Source organism: Cibotium barometz, chromosome 9, assembly GCF_041138505.1.
Source record: "Cibotium barometz isolate CiBa-2024 chromosome 9, ASM4113850v1, whole genome shotgun sequence".
Taxonomy (NCBI): domain Eukaryota; kingdom Viridiplantae; phylum Streptophyta; class Polypodiopsida; order Cyatheales; family Cibotiaceae; genus Cibotium; species Cibotium barometz.
The window spans coordinates 2,281,179-2,300,564 of NC_141054.1; the positions used below are offsets into that span (position 1 = coordinate 2,281,179).

General features: G+C 47.7%; 1 protein-coding gene across 9 annotated transcripts in view; it reads left to right on the top strand.

Annotated features, from left to right (window-relative positions):
• Positions 1–19,386, top strand: part of LOC147635158 (protein S-acyltransferase 21-like) — a 91,313-nt gene that overhangs the window by 23,336 nt on the left and 48,591 nt on the right. For 2 of the 9 annotated variants that reach the window (XM_086802332.1, XM_086802335.1), the window contains exons 2-4: positions 17,461–17,570; positions 18,677–18,790; positions 18,895–19,290. In XM_086802332.1, the coding sequence (XP_086658458.1) occupies positions 17,511–17,570; positions 18,677–18,790; positions 18,895–19,290 (570 nt within the window). In that variant the 5' untranslated portion in view covers positions 17,461–17,510. The remainder of the gene's footprint in view (positions 1–17,460; positions 17,571–18,676; positions 18,791–18,894; positions 19,291–19,386) is intronic. The other 7 variants (XM_086802331.1, XM_086802333.1, XM_086802334.1 and 4 more) reach the window with 5 other exon arrangements.

Below are 19,386 nucleotides of genomic sequence, written 5' to 3' on the forward strand. Positions count from 1 at the left end.
AGGGTCGATGCCCTGATGAACCATATGGACATGTGAAGCATGTTTGGCTTGGGCATGCGTACGGATCATAGGGGTGGTGTCCTTATGTAATCCAATGGCATGGCAAGATGTTTTGTGGCTATGTATGCTGCTTAATTATCTTTTGCAGGTACTTAAAGCTACTCATGGATTTTATGGATATTTGGAACACAATTGGCTCTTGTGCCTGTGTCTGGTTAATATTAGAGTTGTTGACTTGGTTTATGGAATTATGGATATTTGAGACACAGTTGGCTCTTGTGCCTGTGTCTGCTTATTACCAGAGTTGTTGACTTAGGATATGGAAAAAGATTGTTTCTTGATACGGTTTGCTCTTGTGCCCGTATCTGACTTTGGATCGTGGATCTGGATTTATGGCTTTAATGACGGAATTATGATGTACTACGGATTGGCAGGGCATGTGCTATACTTGAAGGATATCTCAGTGGTATCATGCTTATATATAGTTGCGGACAACTACTTTATAATACAGAGGGGAAAAATGTCACCATTTTGTCCCTTCACTAGTCTTGACCAGTGTTTCACATAGTGAGCGGAACCAAGGTGTGAACGGGGATTTTCCACAGAAGAAAGCTAAAGCATTCACTGTCATAGTTTGGCCTTAAGTGTTGGCTACAAAGCATGAGCAACATGGGATATTATTTGCTGATGTAACTTATATAAGGTTTATAAGTCAAAAGGTTCACACATCATTAAAGTTTGGCCAGACATATTATTATTTGGGGCCCACCTTTATGAGATATTTTTTATAGTGTGGACACTAAAGATGGCAAGTTTGGTCATTTATATAGTGATTGCAGAGCTGCAGGCCGTACAGCAGCAGCGCTGCTTCTTCTGTTGGCTGTCCTCAACCTGCCGACAATAGAAGTGACCGTACAGCTGTGGGTCTTCCTCTTGCATTCTGCTGTACCAAGCTGGTCGTACAGAATGTTTTTCTCTTTCTACACTAGTTGTAAAGTGTTGAGTTATTTCCCTGGATTCCCTTGCACGGAACAATCTATGATCAAGATGACTGCCTTGGGGCAGATACAAGGATTGTTTGGGGCCAGTTTTGGCGATTGTTTGGGACTGAGTTGAGGCTTTGATTTGGTTTGGCTTTTGAATAAAGCTTGGTTAGAGTCTCTTACATGCTATGTGAAAAGGCTGATCTGTATCTTTGGGAGCAGATTTTGAAGACTGTTTTGGGAGAGATTTTCGTGTTGTTTCTACCTTGACTCTAGACAGAGATTTGGACAAGAGTTGTGGTGATGCTTTGGGGAAAATCTGGTGCTGTATGCACCCACACCTTGGTTTATTGTATAAGCTTTTGTCTGAATAAAGAAGTTCCTACGGGGGGCCAGCTGTTCCAGCTCAGTGCGGTGTTATTGTATTATTTATGGTTCTTCCGTTGTGTTATCATGCTTTGTCTGGTATTTGAAGTGTTGTGAACAAGATGCTGGTGAGCTGATCTGTGTATTCTCTCTTTTCCTTTGACACCCAAGCCGAGCTGAGAATAGAGCCAAGAACATAGTCGTGGGCAAAGCAGACATCTAAGACAAGGGCTCAGTGAACTGGTTGGTCTTAGAGCTAGCGGAGGAACAACGCGGGCAACAGACACAATGGCGGTGGGCGGAGGTGGCACTCAGAGCTGGCCGAGGTGGCGTTGAGCAGCGCAGGTAGTAGATACAGCGGCACTAGTGGGTTTAAGCGCTAGAGAGGTAGAGGTGGCGTTGGTTGCAGTGGCTCTGCTCAGCTGGCCGGCGGAAGTGGTGCACTGGGCACTAGAGCCACCCGACTGGCCAGCAGCGGTAGGCCTTGGAACGACGGCATTGGCTCTGTGATGGTGGAGATAGTGGCGGGCGGCTTTGAGACGGTGGTAGTTGGCTCTGGAGTGGCGGCAACGGGCGCTGAGACAGCGGTGGGATCTATGCGCGAAACTCCGCGGGCTCATAGTTGTTTGCGAAACTAGTTCCGCTCATGAGGTACGTAAAAAACGGTACAGTACAAAACTATGCGAGCGAAACTATTGTGTAACTGTTTTTTTTTAAATGGCCAATTTTTTGGATGACTTTTTTGTGTGTCCCTTTTCCTGTTTTTTATGGCCGTTTGGGCAATGGGGGCTTTCTACCTTGCCACCTTCTCTCAACTTTGCATCTCTAAATGTATACAAATATCTATTTTTCAAGTGTTTTTTAAAGTCGACCATACCTCTATCAAACTTATTTTTCTAAAATAAAGTCTCGTACCGGTACTGTTTTTTCGTACCTTTGTCTGGTTTCGAACGTGACAACTATGCACGGGTTGCAGTAACACCACACTGATACCAAATGTTGACTAGTGCCTTGAGTACTAGTGGGGAGAAGAGAGAGAGAGAGAGGATAATCAACACAAGATTAAAGGGATTGAGGAAGTACAAGATGTAGTGGAACGCATAAATTCATTATAGAAGTAGGTCCTTTTTATAGGAGAAATTCTAAGCATATGCTAGATGTGATGCCACCACATATGCTAAATATGATCACATAGTATGATGCCACTGTTAGAAGTCATCTCCTGTCTATGTTCATACACCAGGGCCTCTGTTGTGGGTGTGCTCGCCCTGTATAAGGTGTTTTATCATTTTTCCACACTCCCCGTATTTTTCCCTATTTTTTTCCATTTTTCCTAGTGGTGGGGAGGGTTGCCAGAGGGTGCCAGGAGCAATCCAGTGCTGGCCGACTGCATGTTCATCAGTCGTGGGCTACTGGGCTGCTGGCCGACTGGATTTCATCAGTCGTGGGCATTCATCTGCTGGCCGACTGCATTTATGCAGTCGTGGGACTTTTTCCAGCAGTCGTGGGCACTTTATCTGCTGGCCGACTGCCCTCTCTGGGATGTATAAATAGCCCCTTTGCCCCCACCACTTCCTCATTCAGCTTTTTCGGGATCTTGTGTATAGAGAAGAGTTTACACACCTATCTCTCTGTGTTTCTTGTGGTGTTTATTTTCTGCAGTCTACTTGCTCTTGTCTACCCAAGTTTGGTTATCATTTCCGCTGCATATTCTGACATGGTATCAGAGCCATAGGCTCTAGACAGATCTTGGGCGTTTTTCTGAGCAAGAGGGGGAGCGTTAGGCTACTGATTGGTGGACTGTTTTGGGCTGAACGGGAAGAGAAGGTGCAAGAGGAAGGCGGGCAAAGGTGCTGGACAGCCACTTGCAGGTTTTCAGATTTTTTTTCCCTACCCACCCACCCTTTTCAGGTTACTCTCCGCGATGGCAGATTTACTAGAGATGGCTGAGAAGCACGTGAAGATTCCGACTCTCCCCACGTTCCCAGTGGATCGTCAGTTGGACGGGTCCAATTACGGCATGTGGAAGGTCATGATGGAGTCGGTTCTGGAGTCATATGACCTTGCTGATTTTATTATCATCGGGGTGCCACGGCCGGAAGCTGAGGAAGGGGAGTTATTATCGACGAGGAAGGACCGAGAGGCACAGGCACACATGTGGGATCGTGTCAACGCCAGGGTCCGATCGTTTATTTTCCTCAATTGCATACCACAAGTGATCAATCATGTGAAGCACATGACGCTGGCGAGAGGCATATGGGAGCACTTGGCTTCTTTGTATAACAGGGTGTCACCCATGAAATGGATCTCCTTGGAAGTGCAGATGCGGGTTATGAACCCTGCAAATTCTTCGACGATGCGGGAACACATTAACAAGCTGCAGGCCCTTCAGCAGGAAGTCCTACAAGCTGGGAAAGAGATATCATCTGAAGATATGGCCATCACTTTGCTTTCCCACTTGCTTGGTCAGTATTCTGCTTTCTATTCCTCGTTGATCACGAGTGGCCGGCTTAGCACCATTACTTGGGAGGAGCTTGTGCCAATGGTCTTGGACCAGGAGGAACGTTTCACGAACCCTCCTCACGGCGGAGGTTCGGAGGCCTTAACTGGCCAACGGTCGAAAGGCCGGAATTCCAACAAGGGCAAAGGGAAGGCTTCACCGGAGAAGTCTTCTGAGAAGAAGCCTGATCCAGAACGAGAGAAGCTGAAGGCCGAAAGATCTTGTAATGATTGTGGCGAGAAAGGCCACTACTGGAGGAAGTGCCCTAAGCGGACAGGGAAGAGTGCTGATTCCTTAGCCTCAGCTGCGAAGACTCCGGCATTTGTGCACTTAGAGATGGTGGACTCCGATGCTTCATCATCTTCGAGCGAGGAGGCAGTTGGCTTCACCGCGAAGGATACCCGGGAATGGATTCTCGACAGTGGTGCTTCTAGGCACATGACTCCATCCCGTGACTTCTTTCTGGATCTGAAATGGCAGTCAGGTCGTATCTTTATTGGCGATAACTCCACTATTCCGATACATAGTGAGGGCCGGATGGAGATTATTCCCGACGGAAAGGGGGGCAAGCATGCTTCCCGTGTTCTTTATGTCCCTGCTCTGGGTTTTCATCTTCTGTCAGTGCATGAGGTATGCAAGACTGGCTTTCGGGTGGAATTTGAGGAGCATTCAGTTGCTCTAAGGGACCGTGAGACAGGCAAAGTTGTTTGGGAAGGCGGTGTGGAGAATGGCATCTACAAGCTCTCTGCACTCTCCTCATTGACAGGCTCTCAGGTCGGAGATTTGTGGCACTTTCGTTTTGGCCACTTAAATGTGGATGCTTTGCGGCGCGCCTTCCGGGACCAGATGGTGGTTGGCTTGCCAGATGTTGGTAATAGGCAAGGACGTTGCAGTTCTTGCATGATTCACACTGACTTGTGTGGACCACAGCAGATACCATCCTTGGGAGGATCTCTCTACTTCATGCTGCTTGTTGATGATTGTACCAGATTCACGTGGGTCTACTTTCTTTCCCAGAAGGACCAGGCCTTTCAACGGTTCAAGGATTGGCACGTGATGGTGGAGAAAGAGTCTGGATATCAGGTTAAGACTCTCAGGGCTGATAAAGGAGGTGAATTCTCCTCGACTGTATTTTTCAGGTTTTGTGCAAATCATGGCATCAAAAGGGAATTGGCCAATACCGGATCACCTTCGGAGAATGGAGTTGTTGAACGTAAGAATAGGACTGTGGTGGAGATGGCGAGGACCATGCTGGAGCATCGTGATCTTCCTCGTCCACTTTGGGGTGAGGCTGTGGCAACGGCTGTCCATACCATTAATCGCTCTCCGACGACTTCTGTACCCCATATGACTCCATTTGAGGCATATTTTGGCAGGAAACCCGATGTCTCGCACTTCCGTGTCTTTGGGAGTGACGCGTATGTACATATTCCGAAGAAGCAGAGGGGGAAGCTTGACTCCAAGTCCCGCAAGCTGGTATTTGTGGGGTATAACTCTCTTTCCAAGGGATACAGGTTGTATGATCCAGAGAGGAACGAGATTGTTGTCAGCCGGGATGTGGTCTTTGACGAGCATGTTCCAGCATCCACTGTCGAGGAGCCGCCACTTCTTGGAGATCCAGAGGAGTCTGATGATGATTCCCAGTCTTACATTCCAGTTGATCCACCTCAGTCATCACAGGAGGTTGAGCCCGCAGCTGGAGTTGAGCCCCCGCGACCACAGGAGGCTCCACGATCTGTTCGAGTACGTAGGTGGTTGTTAGACACCCTTCGGGAGTCGGGTGTCACGGAGCTACCCTCCGAGTGGACCACAGAGGACGGCCCTCGAAGATCACATCGAGTCCGAGATAAAAGCAACACGGCGGAGCTTCTTCAGGTGAACTATGCCTTGATGTCTCGTATCATGCGGGACAAAGAGCCCACTTCCGTAAAGGAAGCCCTTTCACAGGATACTTGGAGGAAAGCCATGCAGGTGGAACTTGATGCCATCGAGAACAACAACACTTGGGAGTTGGTACCGAGGCCGACGAAGCGGTCAGTCATTGGTGTCAAATGGGTCTTTAAGACCAAATACGCGTCTGATGGATCGGTGGACAAACACAAAGCCAGGCTTGTGGCTAAAGGTTATGCTCAGCGGCCAGGCATCGACTACGAGGATACCTTTGCACCGACAGCGCGGATGACCACGATTCGGACCGTTCTAGCCCTTGCTTCTTCTCAGAGGTGGCCCGTGTATCAGATGGATGTAAAATCTGTGTTCCTTAATGGTGACCTGCAGGAGGAGGTGTACGTTGAGCAACCTCCCGGCTTTATTGTTCCAGGATCGGAAGGGATGGTTTACAGGTTACGTAAGGCCTTGTATGGTCTTAAGCAGGCTCCCAGGGCTTGGAATCAGAAGATTGATTGCTTCTTTATTCGGACAGGATTTCAGAGATCGGTTGCAGATCCGAACCTGTATCTCTTTCGAGAACGCGGCATGGTCACACTCATCATCCTTTATGTGGATGATCTCATTCTCACCGGCGGTCATGTGGAGCACATTGGAGTGACGAAGGCTGCCTTGTCAAAGGAGTTTGAGATGACCGACTTAGGCTTACTCCACTTCTTCTTGGGATTGGAGATCTGGCAGACCCAGAGGGGGTTTTTCGTCTCTCAGCAGCGGTATGTTCATGAGTTGCTTGAGGCCTTTGGGATGGAGAACTGCAAGCCTATTACTTCGCCGATGGACCCGAACACAAAGTTAACCGTTACAGATCCTTGTGAGCCAATTGATGCCTCGCAGTACCGGAAGTTGGTTGGTTCATTGATCTGGTTGCTGAACACCAGATTGGACTTGAGCTTCTCCGTGGGGCTGTTGAGCTCTTTTATGCAGACGCCATTGAAGACTCATTGGGACGCATGATTGCGGATCTTGCGGTATCTGCAGAGTACGAAGGATCTGGGACTCTCTTACACAGGAGGGAATGGAGTCAAGCTCCAAGGTTGGAGTGACTCAGATTGGGGAGGAGATCCAAACACGAGGAGATCTACTTCAGGATACAGTTTTACCCTCGGCTCAGGAGCAGTTTCTTGGAGCAGCAAGAGGCAGCCAACTATTGCCCTTTCTTCGACAGAGGCAGAGTATCGGGCTGCTTGTGGTGCTGCTTGTGAGGAGGTATGGCTGTGGAGGCGAGATTGGGTTTCCACAGAGGGAGCCCGCTGTCATCCAGTGCGATAACCAGAGTTGTATAGCTATTGCTCGGAACCCGGTTTTCCATGCCCGGACCAAGCATATAGAGATACAGTATCACTTTGTACGTGAGAAGATCTTGGCTGGTGACATCTTGCTACTTTATTGTTCGACGGAGGACAATGCGGCGGACCTCTTCACGAAGTCTCTACCTCAGGCTACGCTCATGCGGCTCTCCAGCTCCCTTGGGTTGGTTTTACAGCCAGGAGCTGAGAGGGGGTGTTAGAAGTCATCTCCTGTCTATATTCATACACCAGGGCCTCTGTTGTGGGTGTGCCCGCCCTGTATAAGGTGTTTTATCATTTTTCCACACTCCCTGCATTTTTCCACACTCCCCGTATTTTTCCCTATTTTTCCCATTTTTCCTAGTGGTGGGGAGGGTTGCCAGAGGGTGCCAGGAGCAATCCAGTGCTGGCCGACTGCATGTTCATCAATCGTGGGCTACTGGGCTGCTGGCCGACTCGATTTCATCAGTCGTGGGCATTCATCTGCTGGCCGACTGCATTTATGCAGTCGTGGGACTTTTTCCAGCAGTCGTGGACACTTTATATGCTGGCCGACTGCCCTCTCTGGGATGTATATATAGCCCCTTTGCCCCCACCACTTCCTCATTCAGTTTTTCCGGGATCTTGTGTATAGAGAAGAGTTTACACACCTATCTCTCTGTGTTTCTTGTGCTGTTTATTTTCTGCAGTCTACTTGCTCTTGTCTACCCAAGTTTGGTTATCATTTCCGCTGCATATTCTGACAGCCACCACATATTCCAAATATGATGCCACCACATATGCCTTTTAAGAGGCTGTTTCCACACAAGAGACTTATACATACTAGCGGTTGTTCGCACACATTGGAACCGCTTTATTTAAGGTCTACATTCATAGCTAGTTTACTCAACCACCTAGCACTTGTTTATTCTCACATTAATTACTATTAATATTTAACAAAGTATATAAACACAAGTCATCATAATCAGCAAAGCATCAAGTTCATTCATCATATCAGAAGTTGATCAAGGCAGAAGTTCAGCAGGTTAGCGGTTGTTCACACACATTGGAACCGCTTTATTTAAGGTCTACATTCATAGCTAGTTTACTCAACCACCTAGCACTTGTTTATTCCCACATTAATCACTATTAATATTTAACAAAGTATATAAACGCAAGTCATCATATTAATATTTAACAAAGTATATAAACACAAGTCATCATAATCAGCAAAGCATCAAGTTCATTCATCATATCAGAAGTTGATCAAGGCAGAAGTTCAGCAGGTTAGCGGTTGTTCAGACACATTGGAACCGCTTTATTTAAGGTCTACATTCATAGCTAGTTTACTCAACCACCTAGCACTTGTTTATTCCCACATTAATCACTATTAATATTTAACAAAGTATATAAACACAAGTCATCATAATCAGCAAATCATCAAGTTCATTCATGATATCAGAAGTTGATCAAGGCAGAAGTTCAGCAGGTTCAGCATGAAATCAACACCAGCATCAACATCATAGATGTGTCTACAGATCTCATCTTAGTTGTAATCATTTGCATCATTAATATAGTTGCATTACATTCATCTAAATTCATCTCTACAGTAATTAAGTTAATTAAGGCTGTGATTACTACGATTAACCCTCATCTTGTAACATTGGTATGAAAGCATCTAGGGTAACCAGCCTTAGTGCAGACTAGAGCATATAGTATCCTCAGAACATGATATATATTGTGTTTCCCTACTAGAACGCTTGGTCATTAAGTCACTCCCACCCAACCTTCATCGTGCATTGGGTAGGCTCCCATCTTCACCTGTGCTACTTTTCACCTTAGCTTTCGCTTTGGCCAGATGTATCGCATTCATTCAGCAGTTGCTTCCGTTGAGATAAATCCAATATTAAAGATTTTACAAGTCATCATTGGAGGCTTTAGCCTATATTTGCATCAGTAACCCTTCATTTGCATTTGCATAGCATATAGGGTTGCATCAGCATGTAGGTCATTTTAGATCTGCATCTCATTCAGTCATGCATTACTCCTTTGTATTCGCAAGGCGGACAAGACCATCCTTGGTTTCCTGGAAAAAGTCTGACATCCATCATCAAAGGGGAAAGTGGAGTTTGTGCATCCCTTGGCAGCAGGAAGTTCTCTTCAACATCAGTTAGCGCATGTCCCGGCAGATAAGTGAGTTGCGTATGGCAGTAGGAAGGGGCTTCAACATTCACCGCAATAGGTACGGAGTTTCATGCTTTCTAGAGATGGTGTGTGTGAAAGGTTTCAATGGGCCAGTCAGTGGTGTGTCGAGTTTTAAAAGTAGTCTTAGGTCGCATCGCTAGACAAGTCCCCGTAGTTCAAGACTCTTGGTTTAGGTATTCCTCAGTTGTTCTTGCATAAGCCTCAATCTCCACAGAAGAAGAAGTATGGGGTTAGTGGCGTCAGTGGAGTTGGAATCAATTGTCGGAATCAAAGTGCTGCAAGGTCTCCACCTTAGCAACAAGTTTAGCAGAAGGGAATGTCACATGCACACCCTTCGGGTTGCACAGTGACAAGCTGGAATCATCATCATCATCAGTCATATGACCGGGCTTTGACTCTGGCGATGATGCTAAACGAAGGCAAGCCCAAGTAGGTCCAGACAAGCCTCAAACCCTAGGAGCAACAATAGTCATTATCCCAGCCGGGTAAGGGAACAGAGAATAGTAAAGACGTCGTTGTCGGTCCTGGATGTAGCCGCGCCAGATGGGCACGTACCCTGGCCTCCATGTGGACCCACTCTGTATGAGCCCTAGAGTTTGTCACTGTGCAAGTATCTATAGGAGGGGGGAAGTGGTATTGTCACTCAAACATGAAGAAATACAAAAAGCAGCACCTCCAGGTTGGATGACACCATCTCTCCTGTCTGATCTCTCAGGCCAGAGCCGCCTAACTCCAGCCAAAGGCTAGAGGTGGGTAAGCACATCCGTGATGCACAGGTCATGCAGATGATGCGAAAGCTCTATCACTTGCCCCTGAATAGTGGAGGATACTGACACCATGCTCCATTCCGCTCCGTGTGTTGCACTCAAGGGGAAGGAGAAGATCACCGTGCCACTCTCTGGGGTGGATGGCCTGGAGTGGTATAACATGACACAAATGCAGATGGGAGCCACCCTGTCCTCGAACATGCCAGCTCCATTGACAGGGAGGCACTAGAAAAGACTGTAGTCAATTGGCTGGCCCAACATCTTGGGGGGCCACCTGCCAACTCGAGGCTGGGGAGGGGGGGGTTGATGCGGACGGAAGAGGCAGCAATGGCCATCTCTACCGGCTTTGATAAGTGATAAATCAACCAGTGGACGGAGCTGGCCGGCTGATGCCGCTCTAGATTTGGCGTAGTCGGAGGGCGGCGGGAGTGCTCGGGGGGTGGGTGGGGGGGGAGCATTGAGGGGTTAGCGATCTCTACTGGCTGAAAACCTAGAGGGGGGTTCTTGACGAGGTAACGGTCTCCAGAAGGGGGGTTCCTTGAGGGGGCCATCGCCATCAGGGGGGCTTCTGCGATCACAATTCTCTTACAAAACCGTATCCTCCTGGATCCTACCACCTTGTTGCCTGCTGACGTTGCTCGGCTCTTGTTGGCAGGTGGTCTGCCACCCTCTTGCGTTGGCCTTAGCCAAGGCCTAGTGCTTTGGTACATGGCGGCCTATATCTCGCCCACCCCCCTGAGGAGGATCTGAACAACTAGGGCGCGAAGGGGGACTTCTGGAGGCGGCCACCTGGTCTACTGGTGGCGAGGGAAGGCTCTAGCGAGGTGTCCCATCTGGCGATAGCTCAAACATTGGCCTAGGAGGACCAAGTACTAAACTCTCTGTAGAATTGGGTCCCCCTGCAAACTAGGGAGAGAAATGATGTGAGGCACTGAGTTTGGGGAGGTGATGCAGATACGAAGGGATGGAATCCTGGCCGTCCTTGCAAAATCTGAGGGGGTAGGGGGGGGGATTCCATCACCCTCCCGATAGCACCACCTATCACTGGGAGGAGAGGAAGGTATTCCTTCCTGAGAGACCTGGAAAGCGAATTGTCACAGGAAAGCTTGAGACACTTGCCAAGGGATGGGACGTCGGGTCGAAGCCATGCTGCCACCTGCCTTACGCAATGCTACGGGGCTTAGGTGCATGACTCTATTCGAAGTTGCAAGCGAATCGAACTCAACCTAGTAGTAGCCATGCATGAGAGAATGAATATTTGTGATCTTTCCAAGTGCGCTGAGAAGGCTTGCTTGGAGCAAATCCCTGAGCTGTCTATGCGCTGGGCAGCTACCCACAATCTTGCATACCAAGGTGGAGGCTTCCAAAGAGGCAATTGTCGAAGCGAGGAGCTACATAATTGTTGAAGCGAGGAGTTGGAGATCCTCTTCGAAAAAGGAGAGGTAAGGAACGACGGCCTTGGTCAGGGATGACGGAACGGCTGCCATGGCCTCTTGGGGGCTCAAGACCAAAAGTTGCCGAATCTTGCCTTAAGGACAAAAAAGCCCTGAGAAGCACTTGTGCTGTAGAGATGGGAAACAAGGGGGGTGGGGGGGGTGGGAGGTGGGGGTAGGGCAACGGAAGGAAAAGGGAGCTTGAGAGCTTGAATGGGGAAGATGACTCAATGGAGGAAAGGGGGGGCACAGGGGATGGGTGACGAGAGGGTAAGTGGACCAGAAGGGAAGGTGTGGGCTGAAGGGGGTGGGGCAGCCCGCAGCGCAGAGAGAGGGGTTGGGGCGGCCCATAGGAAAAAGGGGGGGGGGGGGGGCGGGGGGGGCAGCGCAGAGGGAGGGAGGTGAAGGAAGAGGAGACGATGAAGGCGAGGCAGAGGCGGCGCTTTGGGGGGGGGTGTGCGGTCGACAGTGAGGGAGACGGGCTACAGTTGCCCGCGGGGGGTAGCGCAGAGGGAGGGGGGGTGCAAAGGGAGGGAGGTAAAGGTAGAGGAGATGGTAAAGGCGAGGCAGAGGCGGTGCTTGGGGGGGGGGGGACGGTGAGGGAGGTGGGCCCAAATAGGGAGACGGGCTACAATCGTCGCCCGGGGGGGGGGGGGGGGGGGGCGGCGCTGCGGAGGGGGGCGAAGGTGGAACAATGGTTGGGCTGGGGTAAAGGGGGCTGTCGTAGGTGGGCCAACAACGAAGGATGGGGGAAAAGGTTGGTGTAGGCGAGGAGGGACGGAGGGAGGGCAATGGCGATAGATGTGCAAGGGGGGAAGCTCCAGCTTCTCGAGTTCAAAAAAAACGTGGGTTGACCTCTATTAGTTGTGCCTTTACAAAAAGCTAAGCTTATGTGATCTACCCCCTTATAACTACCATCTCTAAGTGTCTCACTCTCTAAGCCCATGACCATGTCATCTATTTATGATGTCATGAGCGATACTGCCATGAATTCTACAGCAATACCTCTAACACTCAAGCACACATGACTTCCATGCCCTAGGTACCATCTCAGTATTTGGGACATCAGGTTACTATGGCGAGTTTTGGTATTGGCTTCTCAACTTCCTCCATCTCCTTTTGTGGATTCTTTGTATTCCACCGTGCTTGATTTGCAGAGTCAGTTGGCGGAGCTACGCTACGAGGCTCCCCAAGCTGCAGCTAATCCTCTTCCTCTGCCGGTTTCCTTTCATCCGGAACCTTTCTCCGATGTGAGCAGAAAGAGTGTGAGGAACTTTACTTGGACATGTGACTTGGGAAGTGGACTGTTTTATGATCTTTATAAGTACATTGATGCTTGGTGAATTAGTCAAATTTAAATTATGCTTGAGTGCTCTATTAACAAGGTAGACAATTTTTGACGGTTGTTTAAATTGGAGATGAGAAAGAAGAGTGTGGACAACAATTCCCAGGAGTTTAAAGACTTGGTGAACCATTGTAAGGCCCTTTTGGAGCCTCACGTGCGAGTTTACATGTTATATTTGTTTTGCCTTCCGTCGGATTATCAAAATGAGGTTCTTCGGAACCATATTCACTCATTGGACGACATCTATAGATATGCCAAGAATTTTGATGGTATCCTTGTAGTCAAAGGGGTTGTGAGTCTACAGGTGATTCCTCACGCAAAAGCCAAAAATCCTCTAAAGACAAGTAATGAGGGAATGTTGTAGCATTCAAGGAGGCTCACTCGTCATCAAAGTGCAATCCCAAGAAGTGCTCTAGAGATAAGCAACGGTCTGCGCAGCTTACCAAGGAACAGGTGGTAAAGGTACGGTAGGACAACTTATGCTTCAAGTGCAATCAGCCCCGCTATCACAGGGATTGTCCGAAGAAGTCATCTTCGGTGGGTAAGACCTCGGTACATACTACTGAACTACAAGGTAACTCTTTGATCTCTTCTGTTTAAATAATTCATCATCTGCATAGTAGTAACCATGGGTGTCAGATTAGTGAGTCTGTCTTTGGACCGCATGATCTCCGAGCTGAGGGATCTATATGTCACATGCACCATTCACCGAAGTGCAGTGTGACACACTGGCTCATCAACACTGCTATGCTTATACAGAAATTTAGTACCCTTTTTTAGGATTATTTGTCATACACTGTTATCCCATTATGAGCCCCAGTTTGGGACATGTGAGGCACGAGCTACGTAGGTCAGTCTTCGAGCCTTAGGTGTCAAGGTCAGTCCCTTAACCCACTTGGAGAACAAACATTTAGGTCATCGAGGATTAGGGCATGTGAAGTCAGTCATTAGGTGCATACAATAGCATGTAAGCATAGGTGCATGGGCCAGCCCATGGGACAGACAGTGCATGGGTTTATGGGCAAGCCCATGGGGCAACCCCTAACTCCCAGTCGGCAGCCCTTCAGGGCCTAGAAACCCTCCCTGTTGGCCAGCAGCCAGGACACACACAAGAGAAAAGTGCAAGCATTAGATGCTAAAATACAACAGTTGTGGGCATTTTATACTGGCCGACAGCAGCAGGCTTTCTCCACTGACCAGCAGCCTGAGAGGGTATATAAACAGCCGCTCAGTTCATTGCATAATTCATCTCAAAAATCATTCATTCAGCCATAGAAACAGTGCAAAATATGTGGCTAAAGACCTTCGACTTTTGCATACAGAAAACTTAGCCAAGCACTTGGTGCTTCAATCCGTAGGCAGCCCCGAAGTTTGCTTCAGCAGTCAGCCTTTAGTAGTGCATCTCCCTCTGCAGATGTGGGTGTGCATAAGGCTATCCGAAGTGGCTTCAAAGTTGCTTTCAACCCACTTGATGGTTTAGCAGATGTCCGACCGGTCTACGTCCTTGCGTTTGGCAGTCTCTGTCAATCATACTCAGTAGTTCTCTGCATTGTAACAGTTCTCCAAAGTAATAAAGCAAATACTCTTGCTTGTGGGAGGGGAGCCCTTTAGTGGGTATATTGGGACCCAGTGTGGTGTCATCTCTGCTCTGCTCTCTCTCTCTCTCTCTCTCTCTCTCTCTCTCTCTTTAGCTCTACCTCGTGTGAATAAAGATTAAAGTGGATTGCTTCATGCTCACTGGAATAAAGGTATAAAGAAGGTGTTGCTATGTGTTACACGATCAAACCAGTTGCATGTTACATTGGTATCAGAGCTTCTGGTTGTGACCCATCTTGACTACCTAAGTGAGAGCAAATCCGTGAATGGTAAAACGGAGGTTCGGAAAAACCATCCAGCCATTCCCATGTCTATATAAGAAGAAAGAAGCTACCAAGAAGGCATCACTCCAGAAGCAAGTGTCCGCGAAGACACCATTGCATAAGAAAGTGTCCAAGAAGACACAAGAAAAGAAGAAACACTCCCGCAAAGCGCAAATATACTCCTTCAAGAACTCATGGAGCAACAAAGAAGAGGTGGACTTGATGAGGCAGGACAGATAGAGAAAGCCAAATGCAGGGAGGCTAAAGACCAACGCCAGGCAGATTGCGTGGCGTTAGAATATCAACATAAGCTCGATCAGGAAGCCATGCAACTTCAGTATCAACAGTTGTTGCTAGCAACCCTACATGCTAGTCTTATGGCAACTCTTCCCAAATTGGCACTACTCAATCACCATCATATGAGCTCAAGAAAATTTTAGTAAGTATGATGGTAAGTGTGATCATTCTGCAGTTACACAGTTTATTCACCAATTTGTTGCATATTTTCCTTTAACTAAAGTTTCAGATCCACAAGACTAAGTCCATCTGGCAGCACCACACCTCACGGGAGAAGCTGTTACTTGGTGGTAGCATTGGTCAAGTCTCCATACAGACCTAAACAGTATGGGAGGCTTTTGTGTTTGACCTCAAAGCAAGATTCCTTCCACCCTAGTACATGACCAATTTGGAGGATGAGTTTTACAAACTCTCCTAGAATGGGTAACTCGTGTTGACCTATTCCAATAAGGTCATAACCATGGCACAACAGTTGGGGACAAGAAGCTGAAACAGTTTCTCAAAGAGGTTAGATATGAACGTTAGGTTTCCTATTCAAGAATCAAAATTTCGAGCCTCAGTCTTATGATCGAGCTTTGACTCTGGCATAGAATCAAGAAATGATGTAGAACGGAGGTAAGCCCAAGCAGGTCTAGTCCAGTCCCAAACCCCAGCAACAGCATCAGTCTTCATCCTAGTCGAGTAAGGGTACTCAGAACAGTAAAGACAATAAGAACAATAAGTCTCAGAGCAACTTAGGCGGCAAGAAAACACAGAGGCCAAGCTTAAAAAGATGCCTGAGGAGAAGGCCAAGGACCTTAGCATGATGTCCAAAGGTCACAGAAACGGTGAAAAAAGCACCTATGGTGGTGTAGGGTGGACAGCAGGTCATTTGTCCATGACACCCTAGCTTTTTGCCCTTGGTTGTGTCTTTGGCATGAAGATAATTATGATATCATTTGGGGCTCTTGGTCGGCCATGCAAGGCGGCTGAGCTAGGCAAGGACATGCAGTCAAGGGGTGTGTAGCACGCAGAGCAGTGGGCAAAGCCTGCGCATTACAGGTAGCACACAAAAGCCTACACAGCATGGGCAGCACGCAAAAGCCTACACAGCGTGGGCAGAGGTCTGAGCAGGACGGACACAGCCTGGACAGGTCACGTTGATGGTTGGGATCGGAGAGAAGGTGGAGGACGTGTACAGGTTGGATGCACATAGTGTTTGGGTGGGGGAGGGGGGGTGTTTGAGAAGGAAAGCTAATTGAGGTGTGAAGGTAAAACGGGGAAAAGCACAAGTAAAAAAAAAGCGCCATTGACTCGCTCTTGGTTCCCAAAGCTGAAATCTTCGTCTCAACCCTCTCATCCACCCTAAAGTCTTTTCTTTAACCTTTCACTTCTTTCCGTTTTGTAACCCGTCACCACCTCGTCTCTACTTTTCTCCAAGTTAGCACGCATGTTTAGTGTGCACCAGAGATATATGGAGTCAGTGGGCAGTAATTCTATGAAGTTATGGAGGAGTAACAACGTGGAGTCGGTCACGGGCAATGACAACTTTGAGCAAGTGAAGCCACCGAGATGGCCAGGATTTTACCCGCCACCAATAGTAATGTTGGAAGATAAATAGGAGCGTGTTATCCAGGATTCCCTGAGGGAGGATAGTGTCGGGCCCAAGGTTGATGGATACTCCATGCCGTCGCCAACCGATGAGGCAAGAGGCTTTTGTTAAGTGGGTTTCTGAATTCGCACACACATTAGTGGGTCTAAGAATGGCTCAGTAGTCTTGACTTCACATATCCTAAGTCGTGACACTTATTTTTAAGTACTTTTTTTAAAAACGCTTGATTAATTATCTTTAATTTTTCAAGGTCTTTGCCGAATTGTGATGGAATCTAATTCCTTGCATGCATAGTAGCTAGGCATTTCAAAAAACACATTTCAAAGAAGTTTCTTGCCTCTGGAAAACATTTTGTAAATGTTTCATAAGGGGGGGAGGGGGGTACTGACCCCAAAAAACATATATATGGAGCTTCATATTTGTTGCCCTAATAAGCAACGAGCCTCTAGGTCCTACAGGCAAAGAGCTTCGTCGGAGTGGAACTACCAACACCCATGTGACCCTAAGCCCAATCTTGTTCTCTTCGATGTTTTCTGCAAGCACCAACAGGCAAGGACCAATGCCTTCTCCCTTCAAACCTGAGAAATGGACCTTAACGTGGGTTACGCTACCATGTGAACAAACCCCGCAAAAATTATATTTCCACTTCGAAGTGCCAAAACCACCGTATTTTGCCATAGGAGTGACATGGTTCCACATGGCATCCTTGGTGTGAGGCATTGTGACAAACACAAGGCAAGATTGGCACCCTGGTAAGAAAAATCTCCAATTTCACAATTTAGTTTTTCAGGCAAAACCAAACAAAATCAGCCAAAATCGAGTAAACCGACGTGAGAAATGGTAGGCATGCGAGCTGAGAAGAGCAAGAGGGGCTGATTTGGCAATGATTTGTGGACGTGCAGGTTGCTAGTGCTGAGAATCCCAGGTGCAGGAGGACGTTTTTTCGAAAAACATGAAGTCTTTGGTCGATTTGTTAAAAATGCCCTTTTTCAACTGGATAGGGCTCGGGCAGGTAAGAAATGCGTTTCATACCTACAAAACGTTTCATATAGTATGAAATGCATTTCGTAACTACTATGCTTGCATGCTCTTAGTCTTCCACATAGTGGATAGTTCTTTTCAAAACAGTAAAGAGAGCATACCAAGATTTACCATGAATCCTTCATGTTATCCGGATAGCCATTAGGTGGCAGGCAGCCTTGTCAGAAATTGGCATAACCTAGGACAAGGTGTGGCAATCCGTAGGAGATGTAGCTCCATTGCCTTTGGGTTTAGGCTTTTTGCGCCTATTTTCCTCGGATCTTGACGGTTCATCACCACGGGGACTAATGTGTTGGCTACCGAGGCAGGCCTGGCACTCCTCTATGAGGAATGGTGAGGGCCAAGTACTGCAGCTCTCTCATTTTTGGATTACAGGTATCACTGCCTCCTTGCATACTGGTCAGAACTCATTAGCAGCTTTGCAGCCTGGCAGGTCTCACATGCACAGCACAGTGAGGTCATTGGGAATTCTGCTACCCGACGGAGAAATTATCCGCATGAACGCTATGAGCGTCTGACGGGCAATTTTAGACACATGCAGCACCATTGAGCTGCCTTCTTTTGCACTTGGATCTTCCTCTCGAGAACTCTGGCGTTGCATGGCATTATAAGGCCCCCAGTGCCCCCCACCACACCCACCACACCCCCCTCCCCCCCCTTTTTTCCCGTCCCCCTTCTCCTAAAAAAAACTCTGATGCCTCCCTGTAAGGGAGGCCAGCCATGGATGGAGCTGCCCCCTCTCTTGTGATGTTTTGTATGCACGGACGTTTTCTTTTCTTACTAATTGAAGGATCTTTTCTTGGAAAAATCAAGAAAACAATAAGTGTAAAGGGATAGCTTTCTGCAGCAAGTCAGTTGCAAGTGAGTTGGTAATTAGCTAGTATATCGATGGGTTTTTAAAACTTTTTCCACTGAAAGGCTTATTGGTGTTTTGTTTGCACTCTCCTGGGCACATATGACATGCATGGCACGTGCTGCACACCATGCATGTTGAGAGTATTGTTTTAAAGGACTATGAATCGATTTCCCAGCATGATGCACTCAGAAGAGTTGATCAATATAGCCATCTTCTTTCAGGTTGTGGCAATCACAGTATTCTTTCTCCTAGCAACGGCTTTCTATGTCTTTTTTGCTCCCTTTTTGGGGAATGCCGCTCTGGAATATGCAGCGATTGCAGTGTATTCTTCCGTGGTATGCTCATATTCTCTTAAGTTCCTTTTCTCTTTGTACTCAGCTGGAATCAATCTTGGAATTAGGAACCCTGCTGGATCACTTTCTAACTCATTACATTGCAGGCACTTGCAGTTTTTCTCCTTTATGTCAGGTGCACAGCTATCAATCCAGCAGATCCGGGAATACTTAATTCCAGTCGTAAGTTTGTGTCCAAGGAAGAGAAAGGACCCCTGGCAGAGTCTTCTTTGGTTTTTACTGCTGGTCATGGTGGGACTGGACACTCTCCGGGAGTGTCCACCTCTGGAAAGAGTTCATCTGTAGTAAAGTTTGATAAACATCCAAACCAAGCTTCTGATGGCAGCGTATGGAGAAGATGGAATGGTGCTGAAATATCATCTTTGTGTATAGGGTGCATGCTAGGGTGGCTTGTGAAGGGTGACAATTGTAGGAAGGATGGTATGGAGCAGCAGCTGGCTACAGATGAAGACGTGCTGTTTTGTACTCTGTGCAATGCGGAGGTGATACTTCTAGTTTTTTTAAAAAAAATAAAAAGTTGATTGCTTTCTAGGTTACTACACTGAAAAAGGGTGTACCAGCTTCTTCTAAGGTTGCTT